This window comes from Bombyx mori, chromosome 7, assembly GCF_030269925.1.
Source record: "Bombyx mori chromosome 7, ASM3026992v2".
Taxonomy (NCBI): domain Eukaryota; kingdom Metazoa; phylum Arthropoda; class Insecta; order Lepidoptera; family Bombycidae; genus Bombyx; species Bombyx mori.
In genome coordinates this window covers 1,875,504-1,893,853 of record NC_085113.1, presented here as the reverse complement: position 1 = coordinate 1,893,853, position 18,350 = coordinate 1,875,504, and the positions used below count along the sequence as shown (strand labels likewise).

Genomic DNA, 18,350 nt, shown 5'->3' with positions numbered 1-18,350 from the left:
TGATTTTATAAAGTTGTCGTTTGCCGCAAAACATAAAGATATGGCATAGTACAGTGCCATCAGCCCATTTCTAGCATGCTGAATGTTATCGTATTTTGAGTACGTGTTTTTCTTAGACTATTACAATCTATTTTAATTGTTTTGCTGACTCTAAAGTCCGTAACACACTACCGCAGCGCACCTCAAGGAAGGTGCACCGCACTACCGCACCGCACGCAAATTTTATAATTATCAAGGGACCGCCTGATAAAAAAAAACACCTACAGAACATTTATTCGATAATGAAATTAGAAACGTCATTCCTTGTGACTTCCTCTCTAAAATCACTTAATTAATAAATATTTAACGAATTTACAACAGTGTTTTACTCACTGCGGAATAAAACTATTTTATTTAAATAGTTCCGAAGAGATTTTGTCGGTAGCCTTTTTACCGAAATATCTAAACAGAATGTCTAAATATGTTTTGATGACATATTTTAAAGAGGTATTTATGATTAGTGTCATGGTGAATAGATTCCGACCGAAAAATGGTGTCCGATATTTCGTATTCAAATATATTAAGTGTATAATCTATGTTTCGGATGAGGGCTCCATAATGAATTTAAATATATATAGATAATAGTTTTGGGGCATCGACTTTCTTGAGACCCTATAAAATATGTTTTAATTATTATTTTTGTATGTTTTAAGCATGATAAAATTAGAAATTTTATATAAGCAATCATATTAAATCGATATCAAAGTCAATAAATAATGTACAACCCAAAACAGACGGCCGAACTGACGTGACAATGACATTTGGCGCGCTAAGCATGGCGGATTTTCGGCCCATAGACCTATATAGTAGGGACACGACATATTGTTCTATACGTACAATTGCTTATATAAATAGCACCCATTTTGAAGGCACATACATAAACATATATCTATCTCGTTCTTACTCAGCACTTTAACTCGCAGGAAAACAATATAACAGTATTTCAGTGCGTACATAAAATGAAACATGAATATACGTAAATATCTCCGTCTCCGTCTAATGAGGCCGAAAATCCGCCATGTTTAGCGCGCCAAATGTCATTGTCACGTCAGTTCGGCCGTCTGTTTTGGGTTGTACATTATTTATTGACTTTGATATCGATTTAATATGATTGATTATATAAAATTTCATAATTTATCATGCTTAAAACATACAAAAATAATAATTAAAACGTATTTTATAGGATCTCAAGAAAGTCGATGCCCTAAAACTATTATCTATATGTATTTAAATTCATTATGGAGCCCTCATCCGAAAAATCCATTTTTCGGTCGGAATCTATTGATCATGACACTAATCATAAATACCACTTTAAAATATGTCATCAAAACATATTTAGACATTCTGTTTAGATATTTCGGGAAAAAGGCTACCGACAAAATCTCTTCGGAACTATTTAAATAAAATAGTTTTATTCCGCAGTGAGGAAAACACTATTGTAAATTTGTTAAATATTTAATAATTAAGTGATTTTAGAGAGGAAGTCACAAGGAATGACGTTTGTAATTAATGAATAAATGTTCTGTAGGTGTTTTTTTTTTCACGCGGTCCCTTGATAAGTTTAAAATTTGAATCACTCTCAAGCGAAAGCGATTCAAATGGTGCGGCGCACCTTCCTTGGGGTGCGCTGCGGTAGTATGTTACGGACTTTAGAGTCAGCAAAACAATTAAAATAAATTGTTATAGTCTAAGAAAAACACGTACTCAAAATACGATAACATTTAGCATGCTAGAAATGGGCTGATGGCTTTGAACTACGCCATATCTTTATGTTTTGCGACAAACGACAACTTTATAAAATCAGTGTAGCAACTTTTAAAAATCATCATATCGTTTACTTGGCAAATTCGAAGGACGAACTTGTCTTAGATTTCACCCATCTAAATCATATCATATTTGCACATAACAATATACCTACTTACTTCCCATTAAAGTATAAATTCTACAAATAAATAATACTCAACAATATTTAAAATAAAATGAGCCAAGAACGTTTATCGATAAAACCTGATAACATTGAAATCTTTTGTACAGCACTAAAGCCGCCATGTTTTGTGGCCAGATGACGTCACAGTGGCACGAAATTTTGGTTGACGTTTCATTTCCATAGGTTTCCTACTTCATTGTTTCGGCCTCATTAGACGGAGACAGAGACATTTACGTATATTCATGTTTCATTTTATGTACGCACTGAAATACTGTTATTTTGTTTTCCTGCGAGTTAAAGTGCTGAGTAAGAACGAGATAGATATATGTTTATGTGTGTGCCTTCAAAATGGGTGCTATTTATATAAGCAATTGTACGTATAGAACAATATGTCGTGTCCCTACTATATAGGTCTATGGTATAAACGAACACAGGTTATATCACACTAAACTGTATTATCCCATGACAGAGATTTCTTTGCTTTTTCAGCTGTCAATGTCATTTTTAAACGCTGTTAAGCTTGTAATTAAAACAGGCGTCTTTTCGAGTTCAGTAAACTAATGTTTTTCAATTATTTGTTTTTAGTTTGAATTCTTTTCACATAAAATTAAGTTTTCGATACGGAACTTACACCTACCGGCGTGAATATTAAATATTAGGTGAGTAACTCTTCAACATTATCGCTTCTCATGATGTCGGCTAAAATTAGGTTAGAATATAGAATAACACTAAATTGTATTAGCTGTATTTGAAGACTCTAATGGTGAACCAAGGCTAAGATATTAAGGAATTCTAAATTTCTAAAATTACTTGGGTCGAACATAATGTCGTTGATTTGTTAGATGCATTCTTGTCATTGTTCATATAGGTAGTCAGATAAAGTATAAAATGGTTAGGTTTTTGCTAAAACTATCAAGCCATAAAGCAAACAAAATATAAGTAGTAACTATGACAAACTTGAACGAAAAATTCCAGAATGTCGAACGAGAATGAACCACCACTGCCCGATGGATGGGAAATGAGAACCAGCCGATCAACAGGAATGACTTACTATCTCAACACTTATACCAAGAAGTCTCAATGGGAGCGTCCTGAAGCACCGGCAGATGCTGGTGAGGTCCGCTGCAGTCATATACTGGTTAAACACGCTGAAAGCCGTCGCCCAACTTCCTGGCGCGAAGAGAAGATCACGCGCACAAAGGAAGAGGCTTTGGAGCTAATCAAAGGCTATCGCAAACAGATTGTTGCAAATGACGCACAGTTTGATGAAATTGCCCTCAAGTATTCTGACTGCTCGTCTGCTAAGCGTGGTGGTGACCTGGGTATGTTTGGGAAAGGACAGACTCAGCTAGCTTTCGAAGAAGAATCTTTTAAGCTGAAAATCGGGCAGTTGAGCAAACCCATAGAGACTGAATCTGGATTACACATCATCCTCCGCACTGCTTAGTCTTATTCATTTTATACTTTGATAATGAAAATAAAAAAATATAAAAAACAATAGAATACTTGTGAAGTTGTTGGAAACTCTTTAAAAAATTAACAAATAGGATAAAATGTTGGAGAACTGGAATTGTCATGATTGTCTATTCACAGAAAACTAAATATTTCATGTTAGTTTGGATTCCTAACATCAAAACCTATCAAATGTTCACAGTTCAAGAACAATCACTTGATACTTCCATTTTATTTAGCTTTTCATATTAAGATAAGCTAAGAAGTAATTCCATGTAAAAGTATAAAATAATAAACTTATTCTGATAATTAAGTCATTTTATTTCCATTAGCCTTTGTTCACCATGAGATCATGAGTGATACACTAAACAATAGTTATAATGCTAACAATATCTGAATTACATTTATATCGGGACTTAAACATAATAATTTACAAGTCTACCTATGACAGATCCAGCCTCCTGTCACAGGTAAAGTGTAACTCCTGAATTTGATAGTATTAATTTATAGAGTGAAATAATATGGCACCATACTTTTAGCGGTCTATCAAAGTTCAGGAGTTACTGGGAACTAAAATTAACAGTAATTATTTTAAACAGTTTTAATTGCTTCGTCTTTGTCCGGGGAGTTTCTGATCAAGATGATGGTGTCTAGGGTCGAGTCTTTAACGTTCTCGGGTGCTGGAGTCCAGATGGGTCCGATTATGGGTGGTGAGCGCTTTCCGCCCCAAGCACTGAACTTAACCTTCCTCTTTCCGTCTTTCTTAATGTTCACGTCGTAGTAAGGCTGTCCAGGTTTGAATACCTTCGGCAAAGATTCAACGAACGTTTTGAAAGGCATGGCTTCTTTAAACGATCTAGGATCAAATTTCGCGCTCAATGCCATCATTTTCAATGGGAATCTTTTATCGACGCTCGGGATATAGTGCAGACCGGCCAGGTTAAGCCTTTCCCCGGACGGGAGATAATTCGATACGATCTTCTCCAATTCCGGAACAGTAGCTGAGAATATTAACTTGGAACTCTTTGATCCGGGCTTGTAGACCATTTGGCCGCTGCGTTTTCCACCCCAAGGACTGAAACGGACGCGTTTAGGCATGCTCGGCTCTCGTACGCTAGAGGATCTTTTCCACGTCCACATGTGTTCAAAGCTTGGCTTGTCGCGCTTCCCGCCCCAGGGACTGAAGTTCTTCTTATCGACTTGGTCGAGTAATGCCGTGTCGTTTTCGTCAGAGTTCCCCGAAAATCCGACTAAGAACGGAGTTGCTACTTCATTGTTCTTAATATACATAGTTTTATCGATGTCGGCTAAGTTGGGAAGCCAGCGCTTGTCTCGAACCTGTTCCTTATCGTCTGCTGTACGTCGTCTCCTTTGCACTCCTCCATCATGTACAATACCGTATTGGCCATCGCTCGTATCAGGGTCCATTTGCGCGTCAGGTACATTAAAGTAGTTCGCATAAGGTAGAGAGTACTGCAGACTGGAGTCCAGGGGATCCAAAATAGTATCAGCACCAGGACCACCGGTGTTTATGTATTGGAGACTGGCCGTGCCCAGCCAAGAGAACGTAATTAATATCCAGTGATGAGACATGGTTCTGTGAACAGAAAATGAATTATAATTAATTAAAATAATAATTGCCATCGAGACTTGCTGGAATGTGATAATTAATTTACCGAATTTACAATTATCTACTAATTGTAGCATAGGTCGGCGTCGAAGCGAGTGTGCTTGGCGACTAGTAACTCGCTTTAGTGGGTAACCGAATTTGGGGACACCAACGTGAATAGCATTGAATTATATTCACAATAACCTCTATGCTATATCTAAAACTAGAACGCGTGTCTCCTTCTCTGCAGAAATATTGTGGACGGTATTACCGACCCGTGCAAACCCCCAACACGGCTTACCATTAGTACTCAGATTACCAAGTGGAGGATGACTTAAGTAGGAAACTTAGGTGAAGTTGGCAACTACTAACGGGTCGAAAATGATGTCAACTTGATGATAAGCATAACCGGGAATGAATTGTGTATTTTCCTAGCTTAGGCGAGCTCATATTAAACGCTTAACTTAGCCCATGCACACCACAACCTGAATACCTCCATGATTCATATATAATAATATCCATCTCCAGAGATATGTAACTCAATCCCAATAGACACAGCCCACTGAGCTTCTCACCAGATCTTCCTAGTGGATCACGATTCAGATCCGGTGATAGATATTGCGAATGGCTCTTGCTAGGGCTAGTATTAAGAAATTCTCTCCGGTTGAGTCCGAGAGCTCACCTACCCTTCCGGGTGTAGCTGGAATAATCCCTTAGGCTATCAACAAATAGATAGGGGAAAATAATAATTTGGGCGGTCTTTTGGAAAGCCGTACTGCTCATGACGGCCGTCATACGGTTGTAGTGAAGGAACCTCAAAAAATTCAAAGAGCACAAAAAACCGTGTAGTTCTTTATCTTATTACCAAAAGTACCGATATGTTTAGATACAATTTTAAGACTATATGCGGAACTAAAACTCCTATCATGAAAAATAAAACAAAAAATTCGAACTTTACTTCACACTTCTAGCTTAGCGAGTCGCTCTTTATAACATTCTCATATATATCTCATATATACTTTTCATAGCTATAACAAAAATATTACAAATACATATACTAATAATACAATATGTTTTACTACACAAATCAAATGGTTTATTTCGTAGCGTGAATTATTATGACTGTTACTTTGTGTGGCGAGTAAAAGCTTGCATTATTTATGTTAATATTCTTACTTGTGATTCCCTTTGATGTTACATTTCTTTTCTACTGTGAAGACTTTGGGGCGAAAATGTTTCTTTTACGACAGGGATTAGAAAATGATAAAATTAATAGTTTAAAAAAATCAAAAAACTTCTACTTAATAGTACATGACACTCAAAGAGCTTACTAACAACTAATTGGAGATCCATTAGAGAATTCTGTTTCGACCTTCCTGGTTTGTCACAAAATTACCTTAATATTACAATAAATATTGTAATGTTATCAAAAGCGCCTACACACAATAACCAAGCTTGGAATCCTTTGGGCTAAAGAAAGATTTCGGTTCGGTCTTTGTTTTTAGCCATTTGTTCCATGGGGTGTCCTCTGAAAATTTTCTCAAAAGTATCCTGTCATTTCCATTTCTCCCATCGCACCACTCTGAAATCGCACCCAGAGCAAAGATCCCCCTATTACTAGGAGCATAGTTATTCATCATTAATAAATTTCTAGAGATCATTTTCTCCTTGTCCCATCCGGATCCAGTATGAAATTTCTTTCACGGCCTTTCCTGAAGGTTATTATTATATGTCCTTCTTTAAACGAGGCTTAAAGAGATTTCGGTAGGCAGTGGCTTGGTTTTGCTCTTGGCATTGATTGATGTCTATGAGCGATGGTGATCACTCACCATTATGTGGATCGCATGTTTTCACTCTCGTACATCAGTACGTGGATCACCCATTCTCAATGCTTTTGGATACTCCTAGTTCTAATGTTAGTAGTATAGCCAAGCACAGAGTGCCCTATTCATCTAAGTTGTCGTAGAATTCGGTATGACACTTGGCCCATAGCTTCAACCCACTGATTTCGTCGTGGGATCTTCTCACCCGGTGGTGATTCTGATCCAGTGGTAGTTTAATTTACCAAGGTGTGCGAGGTGACCAACCTTCTTTGCTTGGCCCTCTTCCAGCTATAAAGGCCTAGGGGATCAAACGCAAAAAATATAATAATAAGAAACATATCTAATCAACTAAGACAATCTTTTTATAATAAAAAACTGCGTTGTATTTTATAGAATTGCCTGCTTATTCTTTGATCATTATTAATGATTGCTTATTGAAACAATAGACAGATAATGATCACGTTGATCAAGCTTTAAAACCTTATTTATAAAACTACATAAAGTGGCACAGATAATGCATAAATCCGAATTGGTATCCATTGAGTTTGGAACTCTAGGGAAATTTAAGGTATAATTATATTGTTCGTGAACCATGAAAAGCGCGAGAAAGTAGATTTTATAAGCACAGGTGCGTATTTTTTACCGACTTAAAAAAAACAAGGAGGTTCTCAATTCGACTTTTTTTGTGAGTTAGGTACCTCAGACCGATGTTCTTGATTTTTTTTTTTAATTTGAAACCTAGTGCTTCTTATGTCAGTCAGTTTTAGTTAACCAGTAGTTTTTAATTTTAATTATACTTAATAATCTATAATAATATGATAATTAATTATATTCTCAGTTTAAGTCTGCTTTATTGTTGAAGTCAGCCTTATTTTTTGTTAAAATTTCGCTCTAGTATATGTATGTTAATACAAGGTAATGCTTCCTACACCAAGCAAGTGTATGCCGTTTTTTTTCTATCTAATCTTTGGTAGCCTAAGGGGCTCCAACTTCACGCGGACCGGTAGGTGAGCTCACGGGTCACGAGAAGGCCTACTTGTTTGTTATTATTCTTTGTTTATTTTATTTTGTTTTCATTCGTGGATTATTATTATCTGATAAATAAATGAATTAATATTATTATTCAACCTGAGAGTATTTACTAACACTAGGCCTAGCTTCGCAGAATCTACCAGCGGATCGGAATCGCGACTGAGAAACTCAGTGGTCTAATGCTGTTTCCGTATTTTATAATAGGTTCTGATTTGTTCGAAGGACTGTTCTAATTCCAATGGCGTAATTTTTCAAGATAGCTTTGACATTTTATTGTGATAAGACTACCTATGACAGTGCATAACATGAGATCTATATCTAGACTGCAAATCGCATTGAAATCTCTCTCAGTAAACTCACTGTAACTGTACAGTTCTATTCTAATATTTTCCAAAAAAAAATAAAAAAATATATTGGTGCTCACAGGAGACATGAACCACAATAATGTCGCTACCCACTTTGAGACATGAGTTATAAGTTCTCAGTTATTACAGTACAACTGCTTACACCCTTCAAACCGAAACGTTGCTGATTCACGGCAGAAATAGGCAGGGCGGTGGTACCTACCCACGCGGACTCACAAGAGGTCCTACCACCAGTAATAAACCAGGTACCTAGGTAAATAGCACTATCATCCTTGTTTCCGCTGTGAAGCAGTCTTACATCGCGACGTTCACTTTGTGATTGGTAGCAGTAACTATTTAAAACAAAATAGGCTGTGCTGTGATGCGGCCTATTTAGAGCAAGTTTACTTACAAAATTAAATTGAAAACTACATAAGTGGTAGCCCTATATCATTGCAACGGCAAATGCATTATAATGGCAGAGCGATAAAAATAAAATGCTGCTTTGAGAAAAATTAATATTAAATTATAGATTTAATCATGCGTGTGTTGTATACAGTACCACGATTGTCAAACTTTTTTACGAAGGGAGACTTAAAATGCAGTTTTTCGCTTTGTGCTTAGACTTATGAACGGTAGACTTTTTTTTATTGCTTAAATGGGTGGACGATCTCACAGCGCACCTGGTGTTAAGTGGTTACTGGAGCCCATAGACATCTACAACGTAAATGCGCCACCCACCTTGAGATATAAGTTCTAAGGTCTCAGTATAGTTACAACGGCTGTCCCACCTTTCAAACCGAAACGCATTACTGCTTCACGGCAGAAATAGGCAGGGTGTTGGTACCTAACCGCGCGGACTCATAAGAGGTCCTACCACCAGTAATTACGCAAACCATAATTTTGCGGGTTTGATTTTTATTACACGATGCTATTCCTTCACCGTGGAAGTCAATCGTGAACATTTGCTGAGTACGTATTTCATTAGAAAAATTGGTACCCGCCTGCGGGATTCGAACACAAATGCACCGGAAGTCTTATCCTTTAGGCCACGACGACTTTTGACTTAGAACTCATGTCTCAAGGTGGGTGGCAGATTGGTGATATCTACCCGTGCGCGCTCACAAAACGCCTTAGCGGCAGTAATTTTTTTTAAGGATTATTTCTCCATTCCTCAACTGTGATGACAAAGGTGTGAGAATCAAACGTTTTAATTCGATTATTTAGATGACTTTGAACCGCTCGATCCTAAACAAACACTAGCGTTGTTGTAGAGGGGCTGAGGAATTATTTTAAAAGACAAGACATCTCGTTTGGTCGTTAAATTACGCATTACCTACTTCACTTTTCCTCTTTGAGTTTCGGTTTCACTGTCGCTATAGACAAAATGGAAATGTTTTGAATTAAATTTTGTTTATCATTCATAATATAACTTTAATCGTAATCGGACTACGAGGAGAATTCGAAACATAATTTTAGTGCGTTTAGATTCTAGAATAATTTTACTGGTGATAGGACCTCTTGGGAGTCCGCACGGGTAGGCACCACCACCCCGCCTATTTCTGCCGTGAAGCAGTAATGCGTTTCGGTTTGAAGGGTGGGGCAGCCGTTGTAACTATACTTGAGACCTTAGAACTTATATCTCAAGCTGGGTGGCGCATTTACGTTGTAGATGTCTAGGGCTCCAGTAACCAGTTAATACCAGGTGGGCTGTGAGCTCGTCCACCCATCTAAGCAATAAAAAAAAAATTATAATAATAAAACTTCAATGCATTATATTTTTATCTAAAGTTTCCGAATAGTAAACAGTTACAGCAATTAAAAAATTTCGTCCGTCACATTTATGTATTATAGATGTATATAACTGAATCTACATTTATTTGTCAAGAAATAGATACACATGACATCACTATTGAAAATGAATTCTCAGACTATTATATACCAAAACGCATCTCGACATTTTCATTAAAATTAATTAGTGATCGAAAATCTCTTTATTTGGAAAACTATACCGTGTAATAAAAGACATTGGATGTATCGCAAAAAAATCCATTTGTAACGTCAAAGAAATTGTGATAAATCGTCTAAAAATGCGATAAACGAGTAGAATAGTCCTTAAAATTTCAATTATATTCTTTTCTTCTTTTTCCTACTTATGCTGATAGCCTTGAGAGGCTATTTCAGCTTCGCCCTAACATGTAGGTGAGCTCACGGGGCTCAAACCGGAGTGCTACTAACACTGGCCCTAGCAAGAGCAGTGCTTCGTAGAATCTACCACCGGATCGGAAACGCGACCCACTGAGAAGATCCGGCGAGAAACTCAGTGGCTGTAACAATTGTCATTTCTAGCCCATGTATCCCAAATTAGGCGAAAGTATTCCAGCCGGTTGAGGCCGATTTAGCCGAAACCCCACCTACGACTTTCACACGATACTGACAAAACCCAGCCCATTCTAAGGAGGCAATTTTTTATTGCTTAGGTGGTTGGGCAAGCTCATGGCCCACCTAATGTTAAGTGGTTACCGGAGTCCAAAGATATCTACAACGTAAATGCCACCACCCACCTTGAGATATGAGTTCAAGGTCTCAATTTTTACAGATCAGTTTTTTACAGGTTATAAAATGTATTAAGAAACACAAAAGAGATAGACTGATCTGTCTAAAGACCATATTGTAAGCACATGATGCCCGAAAATCGTACTATAAAAAGCGTGTTGAAAAGCTCTCTCGTTCTTTCTGGCTTCAATCAATTGTACATATAAATTTAATTGGCGTTTTATGTCCCCTTTTAACATCACGGCTTTATGCATGCGTCCATTGTTCGTCTGCGCATTTCAAGTTACAGCGGTGCATCCGTACGGGCCATTGTTACGGCATTGGTATTTCACGCGAGCATATTTTTGCCGATACCAGAGAATAAACATTGGCCGTTCGTTTTATGAGCGACCTTATGTGTGTGGTGTTGCGTTTTTAGATATACTAGTGGCCCCGCAGTAGTCGAAATTCGACTAAAATTAATTGAAATTATTATAAGTTTGAACATTATTATGGTACTATTGTCAAAGACTATTATACTTCTATAATCACAGATTTTGACAAGACTACACTGTAGACAAATAATATTAAAGGTAAAAAATATTAACCTATTCTCAATTTGACGACAGCTAAAATTTTACAGTAAACAAAGAGTATATATATATATATTATGTATATGTGTGTGTGTCAAATACATGGTAGTGTGTGTAATGTTCTTTTATTGATTTAATATATTACTAATTCATAGGTAATTTAAAAGAATATTAACATTCTGCACTCTTTCTCTATGTTCTCTATAAGTGTGGGAAATTTCATACTCCTTCGTCCGCGCGATTTTAAAATTAAATTACAAAGTTTTTGCTTCACGTATTAATTTATAGATTATTCGTGATTCTTTTGATGATGAGCAGATTATTTTTAAATGTGTCGTTTTTAGGTATTGTATATTGAATATTGAGAATAAGATTTCCTTATAAGCGATTCAACTTTTTTTTTTTTTTTTTTTTTTTTATTGCTTAGATGGGTGGACGAGCTCACAGCCCACCTGATGTTAAGTGGTTACTGGAGCCCATAGACATCTACAACGTAGACGCGCCACCCACCTTGAGATACAAGTTCTAAAGTCTCAGTATAGTTACAACGGCTACCCCACCCTTCAAACCGAAACGCATTACTGCTTCACGGCAGAAATAAGCAGGGCGGTGGTACCTATCCGCGCGGACTCACAAGAGGTCCTACCACCACTTAGATACCTATCGATTTTGAGTTTTATCCAACTCCCGCTAAGCCCCCGCTGGACGTGGAGCAGTGAGTGCACCTGACTACTGAGCCGAGGGTCGTGGATTCGATTGCCACATCGGGCAAATATTTATGTTATGAACAAGTTATCTTTCCTCTTTGTCCGCCATTGCGGATTCCCCGAATTTTTAATGACCCCTAATTTAAAATGGTTGGACAATGTTGCCTTATAGTTGAATTAAATAAAAATACTTGTTTGATTGCCCATAACGCATAATACACATAGTGACGAGAGCTCAGTTCACTTGGGTTTATTTATCGGAGCTCATAGATAAAGCAACATGAATTCAGCTACCGGCTTTCAAACGACTTCGAAATTTTAATGCCATAGAAATACCAGATATTTTACTGGTGGTAGGATCTCTTGTCAGTCCGCACGGGTAGATACCACCGCCCCGCCTATTTCTGCCGTGAAGCAGTAATGCGTTTCGGTTTGAAGGGTGGGGCAGCCGTTGTAACTATACTGAGACCTTAGAACTTATATGTCAAGGTGGGTGTGGCATTTACGTTGTAGATGTCTATGGGCTCCAGTAACCACTTAACAAACAGGTGGGCTGCGAGTCCATACATCTAAGCAATAAATTAAATAAATAAAAACGCGTTATGGTTTCGGGCAAGGACTGAAGTGGCGGTCACAAATCAAGTCGTACTAACGATAATAAGGGATTCGTCGAACTTGCCTGCCGTCTAAATTTTTAGAATTATTGATCTTTAAAACGTATCTAATTTATTAATAGACATATTGCAAATAAATTTAGGTATAAAAAATTGAAATGACATAGTGAATGGTCAGGAAAATTTTTATTAGCTCACAAGCTGCGGAGCAAAGGACCACTCGATGGTATATAGGTGTTAGCATCGGAGATTGAACTCCAGTAATGCCATAAATACAGCAAAGGCATAAGACCTTATGCCGACTTGACTGATATTACCACAACTCTATCAAATCTCAAAGGAAAAGCTTTCGTTCAAACTATTGTGCAGAAAACACACTCAGGTATTTTTGTTCTCTCTGGAACTTTGTACTTCGAAATTTAAAAAAAAACTATAAAACAAATCAATAAAGTAGTTATTTAATCAAACAAGTTTTAAATGCGAATGGCATAACAAAAATATTATTTTATAATTAAACTAGCGACCCGCCCTCGCTTCGCTTCGGAAACTGTAATTTATTATTGATTTCTCCACTATTTAATGGTTGTTATTATACATATAAACCTTCCTCTTCAATTACTCTATCTATTAAAAAAAACCGCATCAAATCCGTTGCGTAGTTTTAAAGATTTAAGCATACATAGGTACAGACAGATATAGGGACAGAGAAAGTGACTTTGTTTTTTATACTATGTAGTGAAAATGCAGATGTGCATATATACATACCTTAAAGAAGATTACAGCATAACAGAAACTCGTACAAACACTAATCAGTAAATATACAATTCTGTTTGGTGTTGTTGTTCCGCTGACGGCTGGTGATGCTGTGATGGCAGTGATGTGCAAAAACCTCTTTTATAGTCGGTCAGGACTTTGCGAACGAGCGGTACTGTACGCAGAAACGCTTTGGACGATTTTAGTTTTATTCGTTAATATTTTCAATGTTATTTTTTCGATTTCAGTTCCGAACAAATTACACGAAAAGAGCTGTTTTTATTTGCGACTTTGGGGGTCCGAACTTCCTGTGAGATTGAAGTGTATTCTTTTGCAGACTTAAAAACATTAAGTAGGTTCTAGATAATTCTTATTAATAGACTAGTAGAAATACGTGGAATGTTTGCCTCCAATAATCTTTCAACATCAAATTGACTGGGAAAGATGCATCAGCTATATCTGACGTTTTATATGATTTCAACTTCTCCTTGCGTCGATAATCCTCAATGCTGAGGGGTGTGGCCTCCTTTAATAACTCTCTCCTGGATTATCTTGCGCCAGCCCTGTCTAGATGTGCAGATGGCATTATGGACTGAAGTGTTGAGAGTAGAGCGTATCTGGTTCGACCAGCGCAATTGGCTTTGTCCTTTGGGCCTTCTTCCTTCATACCTTGCCTGCAACCAGCAGCTTTTCTAAATTGTCACCTCTCTTTCCGGCAATTCAATTTTCTTGCCTATTTCCATCAAGAAGCTGTCAAGACAAGGTTTAAAGACCGGGATAGTCGAAAGGCACTAAAATTAAGATAAGGGCCTCCTCAAGGCGAATCTATCTCTATATATAAAAATGAATTGCTGTTCGTTAGTCTCGCTAAAGCTCGAGAACGGCTGGACCGATTTGGCTAATTTTGGTCTTGAATTATTCGTGGAAGTCCAGGGAAGGTTTAAAAGGTGAAAAAATATAAAAAAGCTCGGAGTTATATAAAAACAAACAATTGTGTTTTTCCTTTGATGCGTCCCCTTGATGTGTCTTTTATTTATCGATTGAGGCACTACGAAGTCTGCCGGGTCAGCTGGTACTAATATATAAATCTACAGTGGTTTTTACGGATGTTCCGTTATAACTACTGAACCATGCATCCGATTGACTTGAAACTTGGTATCCATGTAGAAAATACATGTACTTAATGGATAGGCTAATTTTTATATGAGCGTTGGACTTCCTACACCAGTTGCGGGGGCGTTAATGATGAGAATCTTTGTGGGGGTGAGAAATAATAATGTTAATTTTAAATGCCCAGCGAAGCGGACGGATACAGCTAGTCATATATACGCCTCTTTGAAGTTTGCCAAACCTTATCTGGAAATTACGATTTAAAAAAATAATGTCGCTTCTGTAGACGCTACCGCCGTGGCGAGACCAACTGTTGAATTGCAATGGTCACATTTTGCGGTACAGTCCAGCCTGATGTGTCTCCTAGGCGTTGTTATTCAGCTCTCATTAGTTCCTGAATGCTCTGCTTTTGTAAAAATGATTTTTACGATTCGTCTAAGCTTCCTATAATACTCCCTGACTATACTTTTTCTAATTTAATCACAAATATATTTTATATTTAATAATAATAATGACATTATTTGTAATATACATGTTTTCTTCAATAAAATTTCCATTGCGTGGTATGGACATGTCATGCGTAGAGAGAAGATGCATGTGACTAGGAGATGTATAGAAATAGTAGTGCAAGGTAGAGGGGGAAGAGGTCGACCGAAGAAGACATGGATGGAGTGTGTGAATGACGATATGAGAGAAAGAGAGGAGTGAGTGTTGAGATAACGGCTGTGCCGACCCTACAAATTTTTTAAATGTTGAATACAAGACACAATCATGACTACAAAATACTACCCTGTAGGTTATCAGATAAGCATTTACTACTAACACTAAAATATGCAGTTTAAAACTATTAAAACAAATCGAACTAACAATTAATCTGTTAATACTGGTCAGGATATTAGGAGCCAAGTTACAGGATTATTCAATTGTCGTCGATGTGTGTGACAAATTTCAAGTTAATCGGACGCCTGAAAATCGATGAATATTACGTTTAAAGATTCTGCGTTTCATACAAACAAGCTAATAAACGTGCGTAATTAAATGGAAATTGTATTCTTCTTTTTCTCCACCTAAACCTTCGGAAACAGCAAATTTTTCTCTTCCATTCTCTTCTATCAGCCGTCATCTCAACACTCACTCCTGTCTCTCTCATATCGTCATTCACACACTCCATCCATGTCATCTTCGGTCGATCTCTTCCACCTCTACCTTGCACTACCATTTCCATACATCGCCTAGTCACATGCATCTTCTCTCTACGCATCACATGTCCATACCACGCTAATAGCAGATGCTCGTTGATCAAAAAAGAAGACCTAACTAAAATTTGCCACCACCGCAAAATCAAACTGCGCATTTATTTGAAGAGCAGAGTAATGGGGTGTTTCGTCGACGTCGCCCAAAACGCGTCATTACGGATCTTCCCGATCCATTAATGCTGCTTTTAGGTACCACAAGCACCGGTCACCGTCCTCGTCGAACCCGTCGCTTGCGACGAAGGGCTCGACGAGCGAATTAACCTATACACACAGCCCACTGAGTTTCTCGCCGGATCTTCTCAGCGGGTCGCGTTTCCGATCCGGTGGTAGATTCCGCAAAGCACTGCTCTTGCTAGGGCCAATGTTAGCCCCGGTTGGACCCCCGTGAGCTCACCTACATGTTAGGGCGAAGCTGAAATAGCCTCTCAAGGCTATCAGCATAGGTAGGAAAAAAAGGGGTGTTTCTTTTTTTTTTTTTATTGCCCTTGTAGGCAGACGAGCATATGGCCCACCTGATGGTGAGTGGTTACCGTCGCGTTTCGTGTTTGGTTTAGCATAGGTTTTGTGATATAGCTTCATTAAAGTCGCAGTACCTTTTCGTGGGCGTGTATAGGAGTAGACGAGGTTATAGCATAAGCAGTTGTGTCTATGGGCATTTATGATTGATTAAATATGTTTTTTTTTATTGCATAGATGGGTGGACGAGCTTACGGCCCTGGTGTTAAGTGGTTACCGGAGCCCATACACATCTACAACGTAAATGCCACCAGCCACCTTGAGATACGAGTTCTAAGATCTCAGTATAGTTACAACGGCTGCCCCACCTTTTAAAACGAAATGCGTTACTGCTTCCCGGCGGAAATAGGCAGGGTGGTGGTACCTACCCGTACGGACTCACAAGAGGTCCTACCACCAGGATATGGATTAATATGGATTTGCATACTAAAAATAAAAGTACTATTTAAATGAGAAAAATTAATATTTTATGGCTACCGGAAAGCTAATGAACAACTTCTATGTTACGTAAAATCAAAAATAGGAATTAATTCTTACATCCTTACAGTAATGAGTATGTAAGTTATTATTGAACCTGTTTGAAGTGATGGTCGTTAAATTACATAAAATGGATGCACATTGCGGCTTATGACGTCATCAGATACGGGCGTGCGAGAGAGATAACGAGATGTTCCTATTACTCACCCACTCGTGTTTGATTTTTCTACCCGTTTTGTTATTTTAAAGTAACCTTCACATTTCAATCGTTACGTCGTTTCAAATTTGAAATTGGAATATCGACCCAAAGTAATATCGAGGGGCGGATGATTTGGTTTAATTTTGTCGTAATATTTTTTCCAAATTTTAAACTTTAAATGGCTCTCCTGTAAAATTGCAAAAATGTCCCTTAACCCAAATAGGCTTTCATCCCTCAAATTATTAAACTGAAACATTATTATATATTCTTTACTTTCATAGCCCACTGAGTTTTTCGCCGGATCTTCTCAGTGAGTCGCGTTTCGGATCCGGTGGTAGATTCTGCGAAACACGGCTCTTGCTAGGGTTCGTGTTAGCAACATCGTCAGGTTTGAGCCCCGTGAGCTCACCTACTAGTTAAGGTTACGCTGATGTGGTCTCTCTAGAGTCTAGACGATCAGCGTAGGTAGGTTTTTTTTTTCTTTTACTTGTGATAAATTCTAAAGAATGTATGAATTTTGACGAAGAATTATTGCGATGAATTGTTATCAAATAAGTACAGCGGATAAATCGGATGTCTCCTATTGATTGTCAACGATCTTAGGTATTTGGAACTTCAATACGAGCAAAGAGATGTTTGATAAACAAAAAAAAATGTTGTGATCTGAATTTTAACTTAAATACCCTAACGAGATGTGGATTAAGGAATTGATAAGTGCAATTTTTAAGGATAACTTGTGATTTTAGGGCAGTCATAAACTTTATGAACATTGTATTATATTAATACCACAAGATTAATTCCGATGCTATAATACCTATATAATATTTAGATAGAAGGTAAGATGGAAATCTCAAATAATGGCTCTTCAAAATTATATTTGAATATCTTTCGAATATATTTTTTATTCTAAATAAAATCCTGTTACATATCAAAACCTGGTAACATTTCGATGTTATGTATTTAAATAAAATGTTTCTATTTCACGTATAGAATACTTATCGACAAACTATGTATTATGTCTTCAAAAGGTACTAATTTTTTTGTTTACCTCTTTTAAGGTTTTTTTTGTATTCCTGTAAAAAAATTGATCATGGAAATGTACCCTTTTGATCCGACACTCAATTTGTATTCGAAGGGCTCCCTCTGCCCTGAAGGGTGGGACGGGAGGCTGAAGCCTAGGTTCCTAGATTGCTCTTCTGGTCGGTGATACCAGCCGACGCCACCCGCCATTTCACCCGCCCACATAATTTTCTGCCATCATAAGAGTAAATGTTAATGTCCATTTTATGAAGGAATCATTGTGTAACCGCACCACGCCGAAAAATATGAAGCTATAACTTTAACAATAAGAAATTGGGTTATGG

General features: G+C 37.5%; 2 protein-coding genes across 2 annotated transcripts in view; one reads left to right on the top strand and one right to left on the bottom strand.

The window, feature by feature from the left end:
* Positions 1-2,528: 2,528 nt before the first annotated feature.
* The window catches only part of COMMD4 (COMM domain containing 4), a gene marked incomplete at its 5' end in the record, with an annotated part of 34,739 nt that continues 18,917 nt past the window's right edge, over positions 2,529-18,350 (top strand). The window contains 1 exon segment of the mRNA NM_001046715.1: positions 2,529-2,625.
* Kin (leucokinin) lies at positions 3,728-13,542 on the bottom strand. The gene is given in 2 exon segments (NM_001130891.1): positions 3,728-5,015; positions 13,441-13,542. A coding segment is annotated over 1 exon segment (1,002 nt). The 5' UTR covers positions 5,012-5,015; positions 13,441-13,542; the 3' UTR covers positions 3,728-4,009.